This window comes from Pipistrellus hanaki (assembly GCF_964339955.1).
Source record: "Pipistrellus hanaki genome assembly, chromosome: 2".
NCBI lineage: Eukaryota > Metazoa > Chordata > Mammalia > Chiroptera > Vespertilionidae > Pipistrellus > Pipistrellus hanaki.
In genome coordinates, this window is record NC_140504.1 from 68249854 (window position 1) to 68276173 (window position 26320).

At 37.3% G+C, this 26320-nt stretch overlaps 1 protein-coding gene and 1 long non-coding RNA gene across 9 annotated transcripts in view; both read left to right on the forward strand.

Moving 5' to 3' along the window:
- Positions 1–26320, forward strand: part of LOC311618287 — a 1465663-nt gene that overhangs the window by 163552 nt on the left and 1275791 nt on the right. The window lies entirely within an intron of this gene.
- CBLB (Cbl proto-oncogene B) overlaps positions 23678–26320 on the forward strand; it is a 228781-nt gene continuing 226138 nt past the window's right edge. For 2 of the 3 annotated variants that reach the window (XM_084875699.1, XM_084875701.1), the window contains exons 1-2: positions 23678–23817; positions 25249–25430. In XM_084875699.1, coding sequence (XP_084731825.1) covers positions 25263–25430 — 168 coding nt within the window. In that variant the 5' untranslated portion in view covers positions 23678–23817; positions 25249–25262. Of the gene's footprint in view, positions 23818–23920; positions 24168–25248; positions 25431–26320 lie in introns of those variants that run through there. The other variant, XM_084875700.1, reaches the window with a different exon arrangement.

The following is a 26320-nucleotide window of genomic DNA, read 5'->3' on the forward strand; positions in this document are numbered from 1 at the left end:
TTTAAGGTACCTGAAATCTAATAACTATCAGGGAAATGTGCATGTTGGAAACTGTTCAGCAGGTATGAATGTGTATTTATATAGCTCCATTATTTTCCACATCAGGTGACTTTGTGAGGCACACGAGGATAAGAGAAGAAATAGGATAGGAAGGATCTGTAGCAATTTCACAAGCTAAAGACAAGTTGATTTATTTGCTGGTTCTCAGAAGTCCAGATATTATCCTGCCAGATTCTAAGACCAGTTCAAAGCCATAAATATCATCGTGATGTAGCCAGAAATCCTATAATGTTCGCATGAGCAAGAAGGGGGCAAGGACTGCTTCAGAATCCTCGATCTTAGGTGGGCACTTAAGCTGGTACTAAGGCAGCTTGTCTGCCAGTAACATCTGCTGCAGAACTTAGCCAGGGGAAACAGTTAATTTTGTAAGCCTTTGGGTTGTTTTCCCAGACTAGGAACTGTGACATTAAAGTCAATCCCCTTCTGACTTAACCGCCTCATCTCTGACTCCTAGTCCTCTAAATTTGAACTTACTGATCTGTGAATGTCACAAAATGACCAGCAAAACTCAACACAGATTTACTGCAGAAAGACTGGAGACTGAGTTCACATTTTCTAGAGGTAGACAAATAAAAGGGAGACAATGAAGGATGCATGAAAAATATTTTTTCCAACATGACTTACTAGTGAATGTGTAATTTCTTTTGGTGGGAGAGGTCAATTGAAAGAAAAGTGGGGGGGGGGGATCTGTAATACTTTCAACAATAAAGATAAATTTTAAAAAAATAAAATTGATTTGATTTAACCAGTTAGAAAGGAAGTTAAAGTAGAAATAAAACAACTAGTGAAAAAAGTTACCTTAGAGCAAGAATTGAGAAAGAAAAAATTTTGATTTTTACATTAATATGACTGCATTACTTTGCAGTACAAATTATACTTTATATTAAGTTAAAAGAGTAACTAATAAAAATAGTTGAATTTATTTTTCAATAATCTATATTTTATTTTTATTATCATTTGTTATGAATATTATCAACAATGAGGATCATCAACAGTTATAATATTACTTTAAAAAAGAACTTAAAGATGACAATTTTCCTCAAATTGATCTATGGATTTAATGTAATTCCCATCAAAATGCCAACATTCTTCTTAAAAGTAGAAATTGACAAACATATCTTAAAATTTATGTGAAAATGTAAAAGTCTCATAATGAAACAAAACAATTTTGAAAAAGAACAAAGTTGGAAAATTTATACTATAAGATTTCAAGACTTATAATAAAGCTATAGTAATAAAGTATTGGAATAAGGACAGGCATATAATGAATGGAATAGGATGGAGAGTTCAAATGTACACCCAAACATTTGAATACCTATATAGTTAGTCAAATACTATTTTACATGTTTGTATGAGGATGTTTAAATTTTTTGTTTGTTTTTTTAGATCTTTATTGTTGGAAGTATTATATACGTTCCCTTTTTTCTCCCACTGACCCTTATAGTCAGCCCCACCCTCCCCCATCCTGCCCCAGGCCTTTCTCACTCTACTGGGTTATACATATATGCATGCAAGTTCTTTGGTTGATCTCCTCCCTCTCACCCACCCACCCTCTGAGATTCTTTTTGTTCAACAGTTTATTCTGTTCATTACAGTCCACTTTTGAGTGAGATTATGTGATTCTTATCTTTATTTAAAATTGAGTTATTTTGATTCAGAGACACAGAAACATGGAACAGACTGATGAATCTCAGAGGAAGGTGGGGATAGAGGAGTGAGAGGGGGGAGGGGAAAGATTAACCAGGGAATTTATATGCATATATGCATAGGCCTTGGATATAAACAATAGTGTATTGAAGGCCTGAGAGGGGCAGGTGCCAGGTGGAAGGGGTCAATTGGAAGAAAATGGGGAAGCGAGCGGGCATCTGTAATACTTTCAACAGTAAAGATAAATTTAATAATTAAGCTCACTTATTTTTTTTTTCATAAGGTTCTCTTATCTTTTGCTTAGGAGATGAAGATAGAGTTGTAGAGTTTGAAGAACCAGATTCTATAATCAGAAAAGCCTGGCTTTGAATCCAATTTCTGATGCTTACTAGCTGTATGATTTAGGCCAATTACTTAATTTTCTAAACATCAGCACCTACCTCATGGGGATTTTGTAAGAATTAAAGAATTATCTGAGAAAATAAAAGTACAATGCTTTGCATGGGGCATAGTACCCATTACATATTCAAAAACTGCAAGCTAATAATAGTGTTCAAAAATCTTAGTTACCTATAGTACCCAAGGCAAATTTGTATGCTACAAAATAACTTTCATAAATTCCATAAACCAAAATATCTACACTAATAAAAGAGAAACATGCAAATTGACTACCACTCTGCTATGTCCACCAGCCAATCAGGAGGGAATATGCAAATTAGAAGGACAAAGATGGTGGCGCAGAATGGCCTTGGAGGGCATGGTGGGGCAGGACGCCTGCTATGAGAGTGGGGGGTGGGGGACGAAGGGATCTACAGGAGTGGCACTCTGGCCACAGCAAAGAGAAGGACTGCTGACATTGGAGTCTGCAACAAGAGGAAGAAGGCAGATGCTGGCGGGAGCGAAGGCTTGGGTCCCGGGTGCCAGAGGAAAACCTGTGCTGAAAGCCAAGGAAAGGAAGGCCTATTGCACGAATCTCTTCATGCAACAGGCCTCTAGTAAAAACTATAAAACATTCCCAAATACATAAGTAACAATAATAGCAATAATCATCAATACTGTTATTAAGGAGTATGAATTCAGTTAAGTTGTCACTAAAATAAGGTATTTTTCTCAACATCTTACTGATAATCAATGTTTTAAATGGTGCTCTTATTTCTTAAATTATCTTTACCTAAGTGAGATAAAATTAAGAAATAACTATTAAATTTATGTTAAAATGAACTCAATAGAGTAAGGTTTCTTTACTGTAATTTCACTTTTAAGTAAATAAACATTTCTGGTACTATATTGTAACAGATAATATGTCTGTTTCCATACCACACCTCATCCTCATCAGGTGACATTCAATCTAGGTTTCATGACCACAGAATTAAAATTTGAAGTAGTGTAAGGATAAAATTATTTTATTGTTAGGCACTTTTACATATCTACATTAAGTTTACTCCACATAAAGGCCCTCAAGAACTTTAAATTCTATTTGGGAGAGTCTTGAAGAAGAAAAAAATGAAAGATTTTCATGCATTGTTTGGTTTGTAGTTTTATCATCATGATTTTCACATATGAATATTTTTTAAAGATGAAATTTAAACTGCATACTATATACTTTCATATTTTCTTTTAATCTATAAATATTTTATACTTCATACACTTTATTAGCCATACTGATGTGTATTTGTGTACACATATATAGCTTGGAGTAATGAACTATAGATAGCCCTTGACATAGGATGGTTTGATTTATTTTGACTTACAATGGTGCTAAAGCAATACCATTCAGTAGAAACCAGCTTGGCTTAGCTCTGATCTTCTGCAGTTTAGGTATATAAAATGCATTTTTTACTTAACAAGATTTCAACTTACAATGAGGTTATAAAACCCCATCATAAGTCAAGGAACATCTCTATATAAAAAAGAACATTAAAAGTAAAAAAAAAAAAAAAAAAAAAAAAAAAAGTGACTATATCCTTATTGAAAAATCATGTTCACATGGTTTATGTTGAAGAAATATTTAAAATGGAAGATAAAATCTGCTTTAAAATATAGTGGATTCATTCTTACTGGAAAAAAATGTGCAATAGACTATATGTAATTTTTTCATTTAAGTTTAATAGTTCACTTATTTGGCACAATCCACATGCTGTCACAATGAAGGTTTTGTCTCTTACAGTATTGTTTGGTGAAAGTCTTCTACCCCCATAGTAGGTTCCCAATCGTTGCTATTCTAATTAATTGACCATAGGCACCACCACTCTCCCCACCCCACCCCCCTCGTCTATAATTTACCCTAAAGGACTCTGACATCATTGTCTGACCTGTCTTGCTAGGTTCTAATATCCTCAGCATGATTTCACTTGGCACTTCAAAATTGAATTATTTCATTGAAATGTGTTTTTCCATCACAATGTAACTGGGAATAAACATTTTCAGATGGAGAAGACTGATTCAACTTAAGATTTGGTTTTTGCAAAAAGAAAAATACATCCGTGTTGCTCATAACTAAAACTATAGTTTTCAGGTTGACTATGTGAAAATAAATACAATCAATAATATGGTAAGTTGTCTTAGCTAAAAATGTCAAGAACACCCATGTTTAACCTCCTCAAGAAAGAATTGAGATATTTCCTGAGATGAAAGGTAACTATTGTAGTAAAAACCAATTTAAAATTTTCAAGGGTGAATATTTTAGTACTTACAATATGTAGTATTAATTTAGATAAACTTTTGCTTTCTCCAATCTAACCAGTTTATGAATTGCATATCATATTTGAGTACAGAAAAGCACAAATCTTTAACAAGTGTTGGTGCTCATTGTTCTTTGATCTTAATTTTAACATCCTGCTCTTGTCAGTTTTCTTGTAATGTAGCATTATTAAATGTCGAAGGAGGTAAATTTCATAAAATCTTATTTATTTTTTGGCTGTCTTTTTGAGAAATGATAGGGGGGAAACTCAGAAGAAAAAAAAAGTAAAGTAAGAAAATATTTATTTTTTGTAGACCGAAGCTACATAGGAAAAAAAGAGAGAGAGAAAGAGGATAGAAGCAATTTGTTGACTATCTCTATTGAACATCCTTTGTGTCCCAAGCTTTGATGATAACCACTGTAGTCTATAAAATGACCAATAAAAAAAGAGTCCCCGAACTTAAGAAAGTAGTCTAGGAATGGTAAGTGGAATTTGTGCTTGAAGTACAAGTAGTTCTTGGGGGAAGTAGGACAGATAAAAATCTTAGAATTTGGTGAATGCAAGGAATGTACTGGATACCCAAAATATTTCAGTTAAGTTGGAATATAAGATATTAAAAAGAAAGTATTTAGAGATAATTGAGAAAATGTTCATTGAATCAAAGGAACCCACATACTGGATACTATATTGAAGAGACAATTGGGAATCTTAAAATTGTTTTTTTCATAGGAGCAACAGAACATGTTTGTGGAAGACTAGAAGTAAGTTTGAGGCAAGAAAAGATTAGATGTGGAGCCCAACGGGGTGATTTTGCAATAGCCCAGAGACAGGATGTGGTGGACCTGCCCCAGGAAAGAGCAGTAATTGAGAAGGTTTATGGGACATATGCTCTGGAGGTAGAGTCCATGACACCTGGCAAACAATGAAATACTGACAGTAAAAAAAGAAAGAGAAGCCAGGGAAGTCCGAAAATTTGGGCCTGGGGTATAGGAGATGATGGTAAAATCAACAGAATTAGAGAACTCGAGAGTGTAAGCATTTGGGGGTGAGTTGATAGGTTGAAATTATTAGATTTTTATTTGTACTTTTAATAAATATTTATTGATCTCCTATTATGTGCCAGAAACCAAGCTAAGTGCTGGGACCAAAATGCTGAGCTGCTTGATAATGCAAACAAATACAAACATAAAAGTGACCAGCATTGTGAAGGGGGCACACTGAGTTGCATTTGAGTTTATAAAAACAGGAGTGGTTTGGCAGTTTCTAGATGACTGTTTCTCCCATTTAAATGACTCTCTGAATCTGGTGGGAGTCAAATAAAAGAGGGCAGCAAAGAACCTTTTTTCTAAAGGTGTGTGTGTGTGTGTGTGTGTGTGTGTGTGTGTGTGTTGTAAAAACAACCACCACGACTGCTACACCTTCCAGAGAGGAGCTTTTATAAGAAATGGAAAGATGGCCATGACATTGAAGTAGACAGTGAGAGAAGGGGACAAGAAAAGCAAGAAGGGACTAAATCATGCAGATTTTTGCAGGTTATGTTAAAAGAGTCTTTTACCTTAAATAACAATAGAATGACTTTGAAAATGTTTAAGCATAAAAGTAACCATAATCAGCCAAAACCGGTTTGGCTCAATGGATAGAGCGTCAGCTTGGGAACTGAAAGGTTCCGGGTTCGATTCCGGTCAAGGGCATGTACCTTGGTTGTGGGCATATCCCCAGTAGGGGTTGTGCAAGAGGCAGCTGATCGATGACTCTCTCTCATCGATGTTTCTAACTCTCTATCTCTCTCCCTTCCTCTCTGTACAAAATCAATAAAATATATTAAAAAAAAAAAAAAGTAACCATAATCAGAGTGGTACCATAGACTAGTGTGGTGGTAGCTAAACAGGAGAGATATGAACACATTTAAGAAATATTTCAGTGGTACAAAAAAAGTACAGTTTTATGATGGATTAGAGAAAAAGAAGGATGACTTCAGTATTTTTAAAAAGTTTATCTTTATTGTTGAATGTATTACATATATCTTCGCTTGCCTCTCCCACATTAAGCCTTCTATTCCACCCCTCGTTCTTCCGCAGGCCTTTACCACATTATTGTCTTTGTCCATAGATTATACATATATGCATGTAAGTTCTTTGGATAATTTTTCCCTGCCCCTTCTCCCTCTGAATTTTCAGTCTATTGCATGTTTCCATGTCTCTGGATCTATTTTGTTCATCCATTTTTTTTTTTTCATTAGATTCTACATATAAGTGAGATTGTGTGATAGGTTTTTGTTTTTTTTCCCTCTGGCTGGATTATTTCACTTACCATAATACTCTCCAAGACTCTCAATGTTGTCTCAAAGGGTAAGAGATTCTTCTTTTTTATAGCTGCATAGTATTCCATTGTGTATATTTTTGTATTAACCAATGAGATGGATGATATGGGGATTGTGGAGAAGGGCCATATAAGGGGAGGAAACTGTGATCTCAATTTTGGACATAAACAATTTAGGGAACCAAGATGATTTCCAAATAGACACATCTGTAGCTATTAAAATTGAATATATATATATTCCTGATGTAGATGAAAAATTGAGGTAAAGACTTGAAAGTAACAGGCAGGGAAGCAATAGTTGAAGCCACTAGAGTAGATAAAATCCAAAAATAAAATACAGAATGAGATAAAGGGGACCAAAGTCAGAACTTTAAATATCTGCAAGAAAATACAGAAAGAAGACTTCCCTAGGAAGGAGGCAGGGAAGGAATAAGCACAGAGATATGAGTAGAATCTGAATCATGAAACACCATAAAGTTTCATGAAAACATAAGTACCTAAATTGTTCACATATAATCCCTGTTATTTATTAAATGATATAAACTGCATCAAAATGTGCCAATATTGTCTTTGAATGTCTTCTAGATACTCCTTCCATACCTACACACACACACACACACACACACCTGTGCTCTCCTGCTATGTTAGGTTAAGTATGAGTAAATGGTTATGAAAGTTACTCTTTATATTTCTCAATAATATATCTGAATTTAGAACAACAGATTCTTGATGTATGCTATTCAGATCTAAAAAAATTAAAAGTAAGAAAAAATAGTTCTAGCATTAAGTATCAAAAAAAACTGTAGTCAATGTTTGCCTGAGCTTAACTTGTTAAGATATTGTGGCATAGGGCCAATTTAACTTAACAATGGACGGTATCTACATGTTAACAACAAAGTCACAGGCTTCCATGAAAACTATAAAAGGATATTTGCTGTATTGTTTTTGCCCTTGGAATGCTCCTTCCTTCCTTCCTTTCCTGTTTTGTTGCTGCCATAGGATATCAGCTCAAATTTACTGTCATTGTTGTCATTTGGCCAATGAATATCATGAAATGTGGTAGGCACTTAACCTTGTGTGACTCCACAGGCAGGCAGCCCGAAGTCTGACTTCTTTAAGCAGGTTATCAGATGGGCTGAATGTTCCTGGAATGCAAATGTGATAGTGAGGTTTGTCTCTCCCCACCCCACCACCACCACCACCACTGAAATGTACCCTTTATAATGGTTTTGCATCTCATGCAAACATTATAGCTTCTAAGAAATAGAATCTGCTTTCTCAGAGGTTTCAAAAATACTCTATAGATTTAGGTAACATCCTAAAATTTTATAATAATTTTCTTAAAAGCATAGACCTAGATCAACCAAAGGACTTGTATGCATGCATATAAGCCTAACTGATGGACACAGACACCAGGGGGTTGAGGGCATGAGTGAGGGAAGGGATGGGGAGATAAGAAACATAAGTAACACCTTAATCAATAAAGAAAAAGAAAAAAGAAGAAGAAAAGCAAAGACCTATTCTTCGTTGTTGTTGTTCATCCTCACCAGAGAATGTTTTTCTATTGATGTTTTGAGAGAGTAGAAGGGAGAGGGAGAGACACACAGATAGAAACATTGATGTGAAAGAAACACATTGATTGTGCCAGGGATCAAGCCTGCAACCAAGGTACCTGTCTTTGACTGGAATAGAACCTGAGATCCATCCAGTCCTCAGGCTGATGCTCTTGAGCCAAACTGGCTAGGGTCAAAGACCTTCATACAGGAAATAAACTTAAGTCAAGGTTTCTTAATGTCACTACTATTGCATTTTAGACTACATCATTCTTTGTTGTGGAGGTTTGTCCTATGCATTGTAGAATATTTAGCAGCATCCCTGGCTTCTATCTGCCAGATGTTAAAAGTACCCCTCCTCCAAGTTGTGATAATCAAATATATCGCCAGACATCGCCAAATATATATCTCCAGGCATTACCAAATATATATCCCAGACATCCCTGGGGGGAAAAATCACCACAAGTTTTGAGCCACTGGCCTAAAGTAAAAATGATGTATGGGAGTAGGCAAAAGTAGGCTTACAGTTGAGAGTACAAGAAAATTTATTCTTGTATTATTATTTATAAATTATTGTATTATTTTCCATATGCACTATTGGAAACCTACTTTTGTCCACCCACCCCTGTATACTGTAAAACATAATTTAAATTTCCCATTTTCTTCTTGTGGTATAATCATACCTAAAAATAAATAGAAACTTTTAACTAATAAATCATCTTTTTGTAGTAATAATCTTTCTTGTTTTACTGAAAAATTAAGTAAACATTCTGAGGGTGGTGTTTTGTGTTTTCTTTGAGTGTTTTGAATTTTACATGCTAGTTTTATTCATTCATTTATTGCTCATTCAGTTGATATTTATGAAGCTACCTTTGTGTTCCCCTTCATTAGGTGTAAAGAAAAAAACAATGAGTGAGATAAGCAAGGTCACTGGTATTCTCACAGAACTTAATTCAAATGAGAAAAAAACAACAACATAATACATAAAATAAGAGGCTGCTGAGCAAAGCCTCAAAACAATTTGAAATAATTGAGCAGGTATTGGCAAGCAATGCTGGCCTGTTTTTGTAAATAAAGTTTTATTGTAACACAGCCACACTCATTTATTTACATATTGTCTGTGGCTGCTTTCCTGATGTAATACCAGTCAATTAGTTGCAACAGAGAACATATGGCCAGCAAATCTTAAAATATTGCTATCTGAACCTTACAAGAAAAAAAAAAAATCATAGTCTCCTATAATAGAGTAAAACCCGGTGGCCATTTTTTGTTGAATAAATGGAGGATAATTGTGATATTGAGATTTATGATAAATACATATCTGATTTTTGCCCTGTCATAGCACACTTCTCCCCCAACTCTTGGAATTTTCTAACTGAAATTTTCTAAGAGCAATAAAAATGTTTTTTGCTGTTCATAATAACCCAATCACTTAAGGAAAGCCTCTAAGGGTGGGTCTCATTCCCAAGGAAAACAATCAAGTGTTTAGACTGGGTTGGAACTTTCAGCCCCATCCCAGGCTTCTGCTCACACAGCTCCAATTCACTCTGCCCTCCCTCTGCTGAAGCCCGAGGTAAGTAGCTCTACACGAAATTTTGTGTATTGGCCCTTTAAGAGGGTGCCTGCATTTCCAGTCATCTCTCCTTTGCAGACAGCAACCTCAAGGCTTTTCACAGTCAGATATTATATGGGTTCCTTTCTCAGTTCTAGTGTCCTTGGCTGGGAGCTCAGCTTTGAGTTTAGACCCAGCAGTTCTCAGTGGGAGCCCCCCACAACTGAGATAGCTCTCTTGGACTTGAACTGCTTTATGTGGGAGCCTGGCCAGCCCTTTCATGCCCCTGCACTACCAGTCTTTACACAATCCCCATTTTCTGTCCTTGGTTATCAGGGTTCTCTCCAGTTAGTCTTCAATAGATTATTCAGGATTTTTTTTTTTTTTTTTTTGTATTTTAGTTGTAATTCCAGTTTGGTCCTGAGAGCATGTCAGTATAGCATCCACTTACTATGCCACCAATTTGGAACTATCCTGATGGTTTCACTTGACCTTTTGTCTAGTGTTTAAAGTGCACTATCACATCTACCTTCTTTCTTATCCTTGTTACCTTGTTATTAAGACCCAACTTGATAAATTTGGTCTTGTGCTAAGTTTTTAGTATAATGCCTTTTGTATCCCTTTATTGCTAATAAACTTTTAAACCTATGAAACATATACATGTTAATGTTATTATGTCTTGATATAATCAGTGTTACCTAACTATTATTATACCTGGTTATTCTCTTGCAAATTCTGCTTCTGTAAATGAGTATTAATATATTTTATGAGTGAAGATAATTAGAAGTATGGCTCATCCATTGTGTGGGGAATGGAATAGGATATTCAACTATTTCCAATTTCATTAGGGTCAGAATGAAATGTCTGACTTCTTTATCCAACTGTGAATATTGTGGCCATTATTTTGTTGTTGTTCCCCCCCCCCCCCCCCCGAAATTACAAACACTGTTTCTTTTATTTTGCTACCAGAGGGAAAATAATCCACTCTTTTCTGGAACTGTCTTAAGAGTAGAGATAGTGAAATTTTAGCACTCTGTGGAATTTTATTTGTAAATGCTCTCCTCTAGGGTTTATTAATATTCTGATTCTACCTAACAGACTCTCTGTGTACCTAATATCTTTACATCAGAAACTATAAATGAATTTGGTTTCTGATTATTAACAGGGTAAGTACCATTGAAGTCTAAGAACCACCAATTTCCACAATTAACTTTAGTCACTCATAGCTCATTTCCTTCACTGCTGTGTCTTTCTTGTGCTATCAAAAGTTATTAATTAAAGTTCTACTTGCACTTTTCTGGCCTAATTTAATCCAAAGCTTTTTTTTTTTTTTTACATCAGGTTTTTAATTAAATTTACACTTATATAAAGCAGTTTCCTTCACTCTCATTAACCCTCCCCATTTTTCTCACTCTTTGCACAAGCTAGAATTTATTAAATACTTATTTTCACACATTGTTCTTTAATGACTATGACTAACTTTTTACATTTTATTATGGATTTATGACTCAAGCATTATTAAGAAATCTTTGGATTAAATCCAATCCATTCCATGTTAGACTTCAAATAAATGTTTTTATTTCCACAGTGATAAACTTCCTTAACTAGTTAAGTATTAAACAGTAGAAGCTGCCATGTATGAAAAACATAAACCTAAACTATACAGAATAAGAATATTCTTATCAAATCCTGATTTAGCACATGTCTATAATTATGTGTTATTTATGAAGTAATTATATTTTTCTTCTCTTATATCTTTTGTTAAAGATTACCCTTCGATGAGACCTCAAGAAAAATGTAGAGCACATGTGTCAAACACAAGGCCCGCGGGCCAAATCCAGCCCGCCAGGCCTTGCAATGTGGCCTGCCCCGCGCTGTCATCACTGCACTCTGTTCAGTAAACCATTCGGCCCGCGATTTAGGCTGGATTTTAGATTTTGGCCCCTTCTCTGATTGAGTTCGACACCCCTAATGTAGAGGCATTTCTAATAGGCTCTTCCATTTCAGCCATCAGGTGTCTTGTGTTACATAAATGTTCAATTTAATTAGTAAGATAAATTATCTGAAGTGGATTTGAAGCCTCTTCCTTTGATCCAAAAAAAAAAAAAAGGCCTTTAAAGTGTATTTGAAAAATTTTCTTGCATTGGGGACTGCTGTGTGGTAAATGATCCTATTTCTACATAGAGTGTGGGTATGTGTGTATGTATGTGTGCATGTTTTTACTGATGGATAGTGAGTTTTATTTATTTAATCAAAGGATGGGTAAAAAATACCTTCTGTCCCCATGCATGAATAATAACCTCACTTTGAATGAAATGTGCTTGAGCTTAAACAAATAAAGGAGCAGGTAGACTACAACTATGGCATAGACGGTTGCCTTAATTAACTTACAATCTATGAAATAACCAAGTCCAATTATATTCTGTAATGAGACTATATCTTCAATAGTATTCATAACTGAGCATCAGGTTTATTAAGACCTTATTTTTTTAGAGCTGTTTTAGTTACACAGCAAAATTGGAAAAAAGATACAGAGATTGCCCCCATACCTTCTGAGGCAGCTGATCAATGATTCTCTTTCATCATTGATTTTTTTTTCTTTCTCTCTCCTGTCCCTTCCTCTCTGAAATCAATAAAAATATATTTTGAAAACTCCGTTTATTTTACCTTTACTTTTAAAAATATATATATATATTTTTATTGATTTTAGAGAGGAAGGGAGAGAGATAGAAACATCATCAATGAGAGAGAACCATGGATTGGTCGTCTCCTGCACAGCCTCTAATGGGGATCTAGCCTGCGACCCAGGTATGTGCCCTTGACCGGAATGGAACCCAGGACCCTTTGGTCCACAGGTGGACACTCTATTCACTGAATGAGACCGTCCAGGGCTTACCTTTATTCTTTTTAGTAACTCTTAAAATCCCTTTTGACTACTGAATTAGCATAAACTCCAAATTATATCATTTAAAACTTCTTATAATTTAGTTTTCATTACTTTTTGTTTTTTAATCCTTACCTGAGGGTATTTTTTCCATTGATTTTCAGACAGAGTGGAAGGGATGGTGGGAAAGGGAAAAGAGAGAGAGAAACATCAATGTGAGAGAGACACATTGATTGGCTGCCTCCTGCACTCGCCCCAACTGGTGCCAGGGGTCTCACTGGGAACCATGATACATGCCCTTGACCAGAAATTGAACCCATAACCTTTGGTCCAAAGGTCTGCCAATCTAACCATTGAGCGAACTGGCCAGGACGGTTTTCATTATCTTTTGAATTTTGTCATTTTCTATGTGAACTTTCTGGCATAGGAGCTCATTTTTTTCCCCTTCACTTGGACATATTAACCTCAATATTTGTTATGTTTCCTGTTTGCACTCTATTCCTAAACATTTAACCCTAATCTCTGTGTTATACTTTCTTCATTCAACATCCTTGAAAGTCTAGCTTACTTCCTCCCTCACTTCTCTTGCCCAAGTTAAACACCCAATTATTTCTTACTTTTATAGTAGGCACTATAATTATGTGCTTATATCAAATACCTGTTGAATAAACCAGTAGAGGCCAATTAACAGTCTGTATGAAGGTAACTCCAAATACATAACATAGTTCTGCTCACTTTCTACCAATAACATGGCTTAATTGTGCATATGCAGTCTTAGTTCCACAATAACATTTATTTCCTGCCAACATTAAATAGCCCCTGAGAAAACATGTGGCAATTCTCTGTCAATATCCACAGATAGGAGGAAATGTGTCCTCTTAGCGGGTGCAATGCAGCTAACAGGCAGAGGATATGCCATCCGCACTGGAACTGAGAAAAGAAGCTTACTTGAAAGCTGCAATGAGCCATGATAGCATTTCAAGCAGTTTGTTATTTTTAGCTCTGCCAAGAAATATCTAATTTCATGCAAGAATTATTTTGCACCTGACCCAGAGCAAAAATTCTCTGGCTAGTCTTTATATACACTGATGCAACAGTAGAATTGTTTAATGCTTTAAAAACTTAGTAAGCAAGAAAGGGGGAAAAGAAAAGAGACTTGTAAGGTATGAGCAGATTTTCTTTCTTTCGTAAACTTATTTGCAACTAGGGGGGGAAAAAAGACTGAAGAGATTTAGCAACTGGGAATAACTGAGGTGGTTATTTCCCCCAAAAAATTTTTAAACATTTTAATGCTTCTTTAGAATATTGACTAACTTTAGCAGGTGGTAGCTAATTCTCTCTATCTCTGCTATTGACATTCAACTCAAGTAATCCCCTTATTTATTCTTTTGTGTACATTTAAAAAAAATCAATGTTCATAATTTTGATTGCCTCATCAGAAATCTTCTGGTGACTTTTGAGAGTAAGATGAAAAATTGAAAAGAGGTCATTTAGAGAGCATGGGGGAAAAGAGTAGAAAATCAATTATATTTATCACACTAGTCACTTCCCAGAGGACTCATTCCAAAATGCTGCCTTATATTTTTAAATTTTTCTTCATATTTAGATGCAACTGTAGCTGGTAAGAAAGCCTTTTATCTGTATTTTCTAAGTATCATTCATTTGAATATCTCTTTTCATTACTGTAGAACTATACTCTGTATATATCTCCTGACTGAGGTCTCTGCTCCTCAACCTTCCTTGCTGGCCATGAAATTGTATTTAAAATGTACACTTGCTTTTTAATTAATACCAAGGATTAAATTGCATCATGAAGCCTTCCTGATCTTCCCTTTTAATGTTGGAAATGGACACTTTCTTCTTGTCAACAGGCAAAACAAAAACACGACATGACAGCGACAAAGAATGTATCAAATAAGTGAAGCAAGTGACTTCCTGCTGGGAGTTGTTTGAGTAGTGGTAGAAGGGTGCATATAACCCAAAGCATCTCAACACTTCCCAAGCCTGGCATTTCATAAAACATTACCCAATGAAGCCATCCATTATTCTGAAATAATGCAACTATTTGGAAAAAGATACACCTACTATGTGAAAAACTTGTCATAATTTTTCTACCAGGCAATTGGGGGTAGAAGGAGGAGGAAAAAAAGAGAGAATTGGGGAGGAGAGAGAAAATAGAAGATTGCCTGCAAAACTTGAATACAATCTGAATACATTATGTGCAATGTGGGTAAATGTAAATATTAAAGTGCACAGACAGCTGAGTCCTGAAAACTTGAGATTGGTTAAGTGAAGCAGGCTTGGTCATACGGGCCACATAAACGTGTGTGTACATACACTTGTTCATGCAAATATGTAGGAGGCTATGATGTGAGGAGTGCTAAAAAGGGTAACCATTAAAAATGATCAGATGATATCTGTCATACCCAGGTCCAGCCAGCCCTAATTGAAAACATCAGAAATCTACTTCATAAATGGCAAAATTTGATAAAATGTCTATTGTGAGATGTTGACAGTTAACAAGAGCATTGGTGATAGACTTAAAACTGTCGATTCTTCTCAATGATGAATGAGAGAGCTGGGGCTTAATGAATGCCCTTTTTGATCCTTCTACATTCAGGGCCCAGTATTGGAAATCAACCTGATTACTGAATATATATCCTTTACTCATAGACAAAGATTAAAATGGGATGTAGTAGTTTAGAAAGTTTCCTTTGGTGTGCCCTGTATGACATCTTCTAAGACCACTTTCTTTTCTAGATGATTACTGTTTCACTTACTAGTAGTGTAAAAGGGCACACAAAAAGTTAATTAGTGGTTATACACAAATGGATAAAACCAAATAAAACTCTTATAATTTAAGGCAACCCATACATTTCCAAATAGTAAAAGTGAATTTAAGTTGTTTTTAAATGTTTTATTATTTTGTGAAAAATATATTATCACAAACATTTTTAAATCTCTTTATAACAAATATGAGAAAATACCTCATTTTCTATTTCACTCTTATAACTGGAAAAGAAAAATTCCTGTAAAATAAATGTAATATTTAAATATATTTAATTATCGGATATTGAACACACAATACATACACAGACGATGTATTGTAGAATTGTACACATGAAACTTGTGTAATTTTATTAACTAATGTCACTCCAATACATTCTTCCCCAACAGCCTATTAAAGAAATTTACAATTTCTTCTACTTGGCATCAACTATCCGATTCCTGGTTCTGAGTTCTAATGTACTCTCATCTTTCTCTTCTTATCCACTTGGTTTAATTCAACTCAAAACCTTCACTACTCTCCTCAAGTTCCCTTCCATTTGAAAATACAGTTTTGTCTGCTACATCTAGAAGAGGTGGAAACCATCAAGCGTGATCACTCAAGACTTCTTACCACCTCTAGAAATGTATTTATAATTATATATATGTATATATATTATTTTTATGTTCTCATGTCTCCCCCTTTTTGTTAAAAATATATTTTATTGATTTTTTACAGAGAGGAAGAGAGAGGGATACAGATAGAAACATCGATGAGATAATCATTGATCAGCTGCCTCTTGCACACGCCCGCAACCAAAGTATATGCCCTTGACCAGAATCGAACCCAGGACCTTTCAGTCCACAGGCTGATGCTCTATTCCCTGAGCCAAACCGGTTTCGGCATGTCTACCCCTTTTTATTCTCAGTGGTATACTTATTTCTATTCTCGTAGGATAAGATGCCCTTTAATCTCTATTTTTAAAATGTATCTCTTTATATATAAAGAGATGCTTAAATTTCCCTCATTCCAAAATATTGCCCTTCCTAACTCTACTGGATTCTGCAGTCATCTACAGATACTTCTGAATTCTTGTCTTTATCCTTATACATATTTCTTAAAAAACAAAAACAAACACACACACACACACAACAACAACAACAACAACAACCAATCTCTACTTTTCAGTTCTTCATCTCCCATTCTTTTCAACCCATTTTTCAATTGACCTTGACTCATAAATAATTTCTCAATTGTTAACTCCAATGTGTTTTGCAATTTTTAAATTATTTTTATTATTGGACCCCTCTGCTACATTGGAAAATGTTGTTTGCTCCATGGAAATGGTGTACTCCCAATATACCACATTGAATTGATTGCTTTGTGATCCATTTTTTTCTGCTTTTCTTTGAATTTTGATCCTCAGTGTTCAACTGTAAACTTTGTGCTCTTCTTCCCTAGATAACCTACCTCCATGACTTTGTAACTCTCAGGAATTACTCACCTGTTAATGTTGCCAAACCTATTACCATAATCATATATATCCAATCATTTAACTAAAAATTCCTTCTGCTAACAGGATAGATTCCCTTTTTTTTTTTTTTAAACAAAAACAAAAAAACAAAATTCATTCTCCCTTTCCCTAAATAGACTGCTGTTCGTTAGTATCTATGCTGGTTGTTGAAGTTATCTTTTACCAAATTATTAAAGCTAGGAGATTAACTATTAATACTGTCTCCTTCATTTTCTGCAATTTTCATATTTATGTAATTATCAGTGACTAAATTAACTCATCTGTTTCTCAGCCTCACTTGCTAATTAGGATCATCTGGGGAGTTTTAACACTTAGATGGCTCAGATCAGAATCTCTGGGAGTGGGGCCTGGAAATTTGTTATTCTAAGGGGTGGATAGGATTGGAAAAAACTTTCCCCAATATTCCTCAAACATGCCACTTGTGTTTTACCTCTAGTACCACTGCCCCACTTGTAGGTTCTCATCATCACTTACTGCATATGGCCTAACTGGCCACCTTACTTACAGTCTTATGCCTTTCCAATCTACTAGTATTATCAATCTGACCATCAGGGTGAATATTCTGAAATATAAATGTTACAATGTCATCTCCCTTGCTCTTTTAATCTAGTCCTATCTACTCTGCTCTGGTTTAAAACCATTTGATGGTTTCCATAAAGAAGTTCAAATCCAAGTTTTTTTTAATTGGACACCAGAGGTCTTCTTTTAATTTATTAATCTCTTGCCACTTTTGTTTCTTGTTTATCTACTTCCCTCAAAATGGATCCACTAATTTCTATGCTTATGTAATTGTTTTCTTTCTTTTATGCTTTTGCTCTTTTGACTAGTAGTCTTTTGACTAAAATGGCCCTTTTATGATTAACTGTCAACCTAATTTATCTTATGTCTCAACTTTGTAATCACTTCTTTGAAGCTAAGTTAAGCATCTTCCTCATAATGAACTCTGCCTAAAGAAATTGCTGCTTTTACCAGCTGAGTTTATAATGATTACTTATGATGCCTGCTTTCTGCTTGGAAATAATAACTGGTTTAGTCACCTTTTATTCCTTGGTGTCTAGTCAGGGGTGATAAGATAAGGTTGAATGCTAATAGATGTTGGGTACTGAAACAATCAAAATTCTTAAAATGGAACAGGTTACATTGAGAATGAGGAACTTGTAAACCAGTAGAGAAGATTTCCTTTAGAATTAGAACATACTAGATCTCTACTAACATTACTAGTGTTATTTGCTTTTGATTTTTACATTTATTTTGGTCTGGGTGCATGGAGTGGGACAACCATTCTATGTGTCTCTCTCACATTGATGTCTCTCTCTCTCTCTCTCTCTCTCTCTCTCTCTCTCTCTCTCTCTTCCTCTCCCCACTCCCTCCCTCCCTCTGAAAAGCAATGGAAAAATTATCCACAGGTGAGGATTAAGAGAGAGAGAGAGAGAGAGAGAGAGAGAGAGAATAAAATTCAGGTCTTAATTTGGCTTCTTCTGTAGAAAAATAAATATATAATTGGTCTATATTAATACTGGTCTAATTAGCAGTTACGTTTCTCACACAATCATATATTTTTATACTATACATTAATCTCCTATGAATTTGAGTTTAATATTTATTTTATTACCCTGGGTAAATTTGTCAAATTCCAGATCTGCTAAAAACCGAGTGATGTGATTAGTACCAAGATCCCCCTTGGCCTTGAAATTTGGATTTTATATTTTAATTGAAAAATAAAAATTCAATTTTTTATTAATCTGTATACATCAAAATGCATAAGGACTATAGATAAATTACATTGTGACTTGTAATAAGGCTTATTAAATAAACATGAAAAATGTAATATGAAACATGAATAATACAATGGAGGTACAAAGGAATACAAACCTGAGACTAAGTAGTAAGTTTATTCCAAATTTTGAAATATTTATTTTTAGCACAAATCCTTTTATTTGATTATAAAGAACAACTGCCAAATAAATAATTATCTGGAAAACAATTTTCTTGGAATTAATTGTCTAGGTAAAAAAATCACAAAAAAGTGATTATGAAGATTTTTTTTTCAGATATATAATTGTTTAATCTGATATAAACTTTAGGATGGAATGTATTAAGGTAATTGCATACTTAATTTTGCACCCTGTGATATTGAATTGTTTAGGATCACTGAGCCCACATTCTATAAAGAAAGTTATATAATGTACTACATATATGACAACCTTTAGGCATATATGTATGTGTGTATATATGTGTGTGTGTCTGGTAATAGCAGATGCTAGTATCTGTTAAGGAACTGATAACTTACTCTCTATATAATATATATTAACTGATCTATTAATCATAAGTTTAATTTGTAGAACAAGATCTTTGTGCTAGGATTTGCTAGTTTGTTGCCAAACATCTATTCACTCCTCTAGCTAAACAAAACCCAGATTTTTAGCTGGTTATATTGCTTCCCAAAATAGAAAGCACATTGTCTTCTAGACATTTTTGTAGTTAAGTTTGGCCATGGAACTGAATTCTGGCTTTGAGATAGTAAAGCTAAATATTTGTGGGAGTTTTCTGAAAATTGAAGAGAATTGACTTACCTGGAAGTTCAATGTACCCTTCTACCTTTCCTCTTAACTTTTAGCCTGAAAATCAGTGTTAAGAGCTGGACCATCAATAGCCATATTGGAATATAAGGTGATTCCGAGGGTAGAAATCCAGGTGCTGGGGTGATACAGGAGAAAATTATGGAGCCAATATTTCATACTTTTTCCATGTGTGAGAAGGATAAGATTCTATCTTAAGTCAATGTTATTTTTGTGTTGTGGTTATTGTTAAGCAAGAATTCCAGTTGAGCCCAAACCAATACACAGAGTGTGGTTATATCTGATGGATCCATACATAGGTCAACATCTTTCACTGGTAGCTATTAGTATGTGTTCTTAAGGAGAGTTGGAAATTTATTACTTTCCTTAATGTTCTTATTTCTCTTTAATATGTGAATTTGGACAGAAACAGAGACAGCTTATGCTTCCTGGGCAATAGCCTTAAATAGCCAACTTATTCATTCAGCAAATGTTTTTTGACTAGCTTTTATGGATCAAATAAATTATTGGAACGCTTTGCTTTGTTATTTAGTCAACTCATATTCAATAGCACAAGTCACCTGTGAGTTTAGGGAAAGTAGAAAAGAAAAAAGAAAAATTGAACTGAACGAAAACACTTTAAATATTTTCCCCAAATAGTTGTGTTCTAAACATTTTTTTCCTGTTTTAAGACTGTAATCATCTTCATTTTCTGTGAATACAAATAGTAATGTCAAGTATTAATGCTCAAATTGCAGGGGTTTATAGATACCATTACAAAATTTCTCAGTACCTCTGCCACAAAATCTCCCAATCTTTCCTGGGAGTTCTGGGGGCAGGGTCTCACATGTGCTTATGATCATTTTGTTTCTATTAATCACCTACTGCCAGCTATGGTGCTTGCAAGACTCTTACGTAAACTGTCTCATCATTCTGCTGCATGTAATATCTTCCAGGAAAACACGCCTCTCATGTAAAAATGCCAAATCCAAGTTCACTGTAGGCTACAAATCACCATGCTGCCAAACGAGGCCACTTTCATGCTAAGCCACACCCTGTTGGAGATTGGCTTTTTCCGTTTAGAAATGAGGAGAGTATTTCTCTAGCAAACTGTCACCTTGATGTGCTACTGCTTATGCTCTGAATATCACAAAGTCTCTAATGAAAACATTTCTATATGTTCTTTCTAGCCCCTTCATATACATTCCTTTATTATGCTCCATCCCTTGTGTCTTCACTGGAGGCACCTGAGATATGAAATTTTATCTCAACAGTTTTTATTCTTCCATGTGTGTCAACTCATGCTAATAGTTTGCAGGGAAGATTACTGTCTCATTAGTTCATCAGAAATAACCAAACCAGACTTTGGGCTCAAATGGAAACCCTGCTACACTGGAACTTAACTTGGACTCTAGTTGGCTTTAATAAAATAGCTAGTTGAGAATGAAGCTGTAACTTCTTGATATTATGTGTGTGTTCTGTATATGTATGTATATACATATATGTATTACCATATCCCATAAAACTTGTAATTTTTCTTTCAGTTGAAAAAAATAATATAAAAGAAATGCCACTGCTATCACATGTATTTTATTTATTCTACATGTATCTACTAGTAGATATAAATATGAATAATGTACTTGCGATATTCCCTTAAGCCACTGTTTTTGCACATCCTGAAAACTTTATACATACAGTTTTATATTTTTGGTTTATTTAAAAGGTAATCTAATATATGTGTGTGTGTTTCTTTCCTTTTGCAGTCTTCCCTTAGAAAATGTAATTTCTTTTTTTTAATATATTTTATTGATTTTTTACAGAGAGGAAGAGAAAGGAATAGAGAGTTAGAAACATGGATGAGAGAGAAACATGGATCAGCTGCCTCTTGCACACCTCCCACCGGGGATGTGCCTGCAACCAAGGTACATGCCCTTGACCGGAATCGAACCTGGGACCCTTCAGTCCGCAGGCTGACGCTCTATCTACTGAGCCAAACCGGTTTCAGCAGAAAATGTAATTTCTGTTACTATAAGTAAAGGAGATACGTATGGGTAGAGGAGATATGGAGAGGCCAGTACTTTTGTAGATAAACACAATGTGAAAACAAGGAACTACTCTGTAATTATTGGCACAGAAATAATGGCAAAGAAACAAAATTACTTCCTGAACTACGTTTTATCATCTTACTACTTGCAAAGAACACGTTTTGCCTGTTTTAATCAAATGCAAATCTTGATCATTTGAATTTAGGACTGTAAAGTGTGTTTATAAGAACTTGGGATCCTTGATAGTAATAATCATGGTACTAAAATGACTGTTTAGGTAGAAAGTGGTTAGAACCATTGAGAAACATTTTACCAGTTTAGAGAAAGAATATATATCACAACCTCTGAGAAGCCCACAGTGTAAAGTTTATTTAAGACTACCAACTGTAGTGAAAAGAAAATTCCAAAGCATGACAATCTAAGGCAATTTTTAGTAACACCTGTGGTAAGATTGAAGTAAAACAGAAAAAAAAAATAAATAAAAGGCATGTGTTTAATCTATAATATTGTTGAAAGAAGAGTTCCAACACAGTAGCTTTTTCCTTGTAAGACTAGCCAGATGTGGGCCTTTCGAATGGTATATGGAGCCACAGAAAGAGAGAATACACGTGCTGGGAGAGAACAGCAGATGCAATAAGGTGTGTTAAAATCAAAAGCAAATGGAGAATAGCTTTGAAGCTTCCCTAAGAAGACAAAATCAGTTTAGTCATTAATTTAGCTTAATTACCATTCATTGTGAAGACACTGATTTCTCACTCCATAGGCTGCTCTGTAGTGGTATACCCCAAGCCTCATTCCATGCTTGGGTTTGAGTGTTCCCAGTTTGCAAACTTTTTTTTTTTTGGGGGGGGGGGAGGGGGGGCGGCGGTGTGGCCCAACAAATTTTACCAACTTCTACTCCAGTGATTCATTGGTTTTACGTTGGCTATTTATTTCTGAATCTTTGACAGCTTTTTTTTTTTTTTAAATATATTTTATTGATTTTTTACAGAGAGGAAGGGAGAAAGATAGAGATCTAGAAACGTCCATGAAAGAGAAACATTGATCAGCTGCCTCTTGCACACCCCCTAATGGGGATGTGCCCGCAACCAAGGTACATGCCCTTGACCTGAATCGAACCCCGGACCTTTCACTCCGCAGACCGATGCTCTACCACTGAGCCAAATCGGTTTCGGCGACAGCTTATTTTTATGATGGAGAGAAACCTACATAGAGTGAATGTGACTGGAACAAAATACAAAAACTGTTTCCTCTTCAGTCACTTAATGCAGACACTTCTAGTCAATGAAAGGGGCAATGCAATTTATTAGCAATTCCCTTTATCTGTTTCACTGCCCTGGCATGAATAGTGGAGACTGCTTGGCCAGTGTTGTTAACTATTTGCTTTCTCATTAGCCTGATATTTGATCTGCAATCCCTCCAGAATTAACTGTAACAGGAAAACACTCTGGAATTTAGGAAGTTTTGTTTGGCAATCACAGTGTATGTGAAGTCTCCGCTTCATCTTGGAAGCTGGGGTGACCTTAGCTCTTTTTTTGATAGCCAACAAGAGGCAGTGCCTAGACCTCGGTGGCTGCAGTCCTGGGTAGAAGAGTTTGGCAGCCCCAGGGAACTGAAATTCTTGGGCCTGGGACACGCCCAGGTAGAGGAGCAACAGCCTCTCAGGCTCCACTCCGTTGCTATGAGACAAAAGACTAGGAAGGTGAGCGAAGCAGGAAGTCCCGCCTTCGAGCCCCAGTTGGCTCGGGCTCCAGCTCCCCCGACGCTCACGCCCACCGGCCCACTCCCTATTGGTCAGCTCTCCCTCGTGCCTTGAATCTTTTCCATTTCCTTTCCCTTTTCCACTTTCGTTCTCGGGTGAGACCGGCCTCCCCCATTTTCCTTGGAGTCCCTCTTCCTTTGGGCCGGGCGGCCAGCGGCCCTTCCTCTGGGGCCATTGTGTACCGTGGAAGACGTGGACCGGGCGGCTGCGAGAGGACAGGCACCTTCCGCCCATTGGCGCCCCGCGCTGTCTGGCAGCGCCCCGGCCGACGCGATTGGCCCACCCCTCGGCGGCCCCGCCCCCGGCCCCGCCCCGCGCCCCGTCCCTCAGTGTGTGTGGAGTACAGGGGTGGAGTGTCCAGCGAGTGGCCTCCTCCTCCCGCTAGTGCCGCCGCGGCGTCCCGCGGCCTCCCGAGTCGGGCGGGAGGACAGAGCGGGTGTGGATTGGTCTTGACGGTAATTGTGGCGTCTCCCCGTCTCGTGGGCTCGCGCTCTGGGGGGTGGGGGGAACGGGCTCCTTCCTCCCGAGCTTGGCGTTGGACGCCGCTGGTGCCCGCCCGGGGGCTGCCCGCGCTCCGGGGGCTCTGCGTGTGGAGGAGTCGGACCCGCGCACACGCGTGTCTCCGGCCCGAGACGGCGCGGCGGGGCCGGGCGGGAAGGGGGCGCCGCGGAGGCTCGGCGCTTGTTTCTTTCTGTCCCAGGGGCCCCGGGGGCGGCCCGGCGCGGGCCACCGAGGACGAGGGGACGGCCCCGGCCCCAGCTGTCGCCGCCGCCGCCGCCGCCGCCGCGGGCACGGCCCGGAGCGGGTATTAAAGCCCGGATCGCGGGCCGGGCCCGGGAGCGGGAGCGGGGCGGGCGGGCGCCGGGGTTGCAGACTCCCTCCCGGGGAGGTGCGTGCACTGGGGAGCCGGACCCAGAGCGCCCCGGACGGACGGAGGGGGCTCGGGCGCTGGAGGAGGCGCCAGGGGATACTTGGTCCTTTCTCTGTGTCCCCCCTTTCTCTCCCAGCGAAGGTCCCAAAGTGACAGGCGGGGACCCTGAGCCGGGAAGGGTCCCCCAAACAAAGCTCTGGACGCTCCCCACCCCCCCCTTTGGGGGAGCTGAGAGGCCCGGAGCGAAAGAAGTGAACTCTTTTCTTTCTGTGCCCGCTCTCGTCAGTTTCTCACCCTCTCTGTTAGAAATGGATTTGGTTGGTTGGTTGGTTTCTAGTTCTTTTTTTGGGGGGGGTGGAAGGGGTGGGGTGCGGGAAGGGTCTTAACTTGGGGTGAACTCCTCACCGCGTTGGTTTAGAGAGAATTGTGTGTTCCTGTCTCCTTTGCTCAGGGGTCCATCATGGGCGGTTTTAACGGGGAATAGCCAAGTTCTGAGCCTTTGTTGACAACAGACATGTGTGCCTCTTACGCTTCTGTAGAAAAATCTTTACGTTTATTCTGTAACTTGGTAAAATCGGAGTGGAAGGGCGGTTTTGGAGTAAGGCTCTCACAAATGTTTCCCGGGTCTCTGGTTCTAGCATTTTTGAATTGGAATTAAGGCGAGAGAGGGCGAGAACATTGTGTTCTTAACCAGTTGGAGGAAACCTGTGTAAGTTTTTTTTTGTTGTTATGACTTGGGTATTAATCAAGCCTTCCCTACTTGAAATGTGAGAAGGATGCCTTTTTAACTCTTAGTGCCCCAAATGCAAGTCTCAGCTCTTGGCTCCTAAACTGTGTAGAAACTCAGAGGGCAAATCCGCACACTTTTGAAAAGTTGAGTCTGGGACCCTGGGTTTTGTTCTCATCGATGTAGGAAGATAGAGTGGGTGCAAGTTAACCAGGCCTGCTTTCTCTTAAGTATTTTCACGACCAACTAACTTTTTTTTTTTTTTTTTTTTTAAATTTCCTCTCGAAGAACTGAGATTCTAGATGGCAAATTCTATGAATGGCAGAAACCCCGGTGGTCGTGGAGGAAACCCCCGAAAAGGACGGATTTTGGGCATCATTGATGCCATTCAAGATGCAGTTGGACCCCCTAAGCAAGCAGCAGCAGATCGCAGAACTGTGGAGAAAACTTGGAAACTCATGGACAAAGTGGTAAGTTCTGTCTGACTGTGCCTATACTTAGACCTAGTCACCCAGGATATGGCTTCTTCAGTTTTACTTATACTGGTAATTGATAATAATTATTATTGTGGCAACAATCTTTTAATTTGGATTGGCTCTTTTAGTCTGTTTGACATCCACTCTGTGTTTTGAAAAGTTGGATTCAGAGCAGACTCCTCCCCCTCTCCTCCTTTGTCCTACTCTTCAAGGTTCAAAGTTCCTCTATATGACTCAGATATGTAAAGTTTTTACTGTTGGTTGTTCTTTGTCAGGTGCATGGCCATAGAATACTTTGGAAGTGTTAGTTCTCTCCAGTGTGAGGCTGTGTTGCTATTAATTAGATAACAAAAGAGTGCAAACAGGCAATTTAAGAAGTCTTTGATGGACCATTCATGACAACCACAATGTGTGATGCTGAGAATATTTACAGGGGGAAAAGATTAGTCCTTAAATGAGGAAGCAGTATTTGAGAGAATTTCCATTTTCTTCTTTGATAAAGCATCTTCATTAAGAAACTTTTTTGTCGTTGTTGTTAATGGTAAAGTTAAAGTTTCTTTCATCTATTCCATTTTGAAACAGGAAACCTTTTGATTGCACATTGTTTATCGTGAAAGGAAAATTTATGATGGAGGTGTGGGGCTGAGTATCAGAAACCACTGTGGTTTCTGCATGTTGCTTTCAGATGAACTACAATTTCACAAGAAGAAATGAAGCAAGATGTCAGATCCAGAATTAATAGTTCTTGCTTTTGAAGCAATAGTACTTTCCCCTAAATGTTTTTAGCACCTTATGGTTTTACTTCATAGATATTTGGGGCTAATTCTAATCTTTCTTGACTCAGGGTTCTTGATAACTTAATTATTGTGGAAATGGAGGTTTAA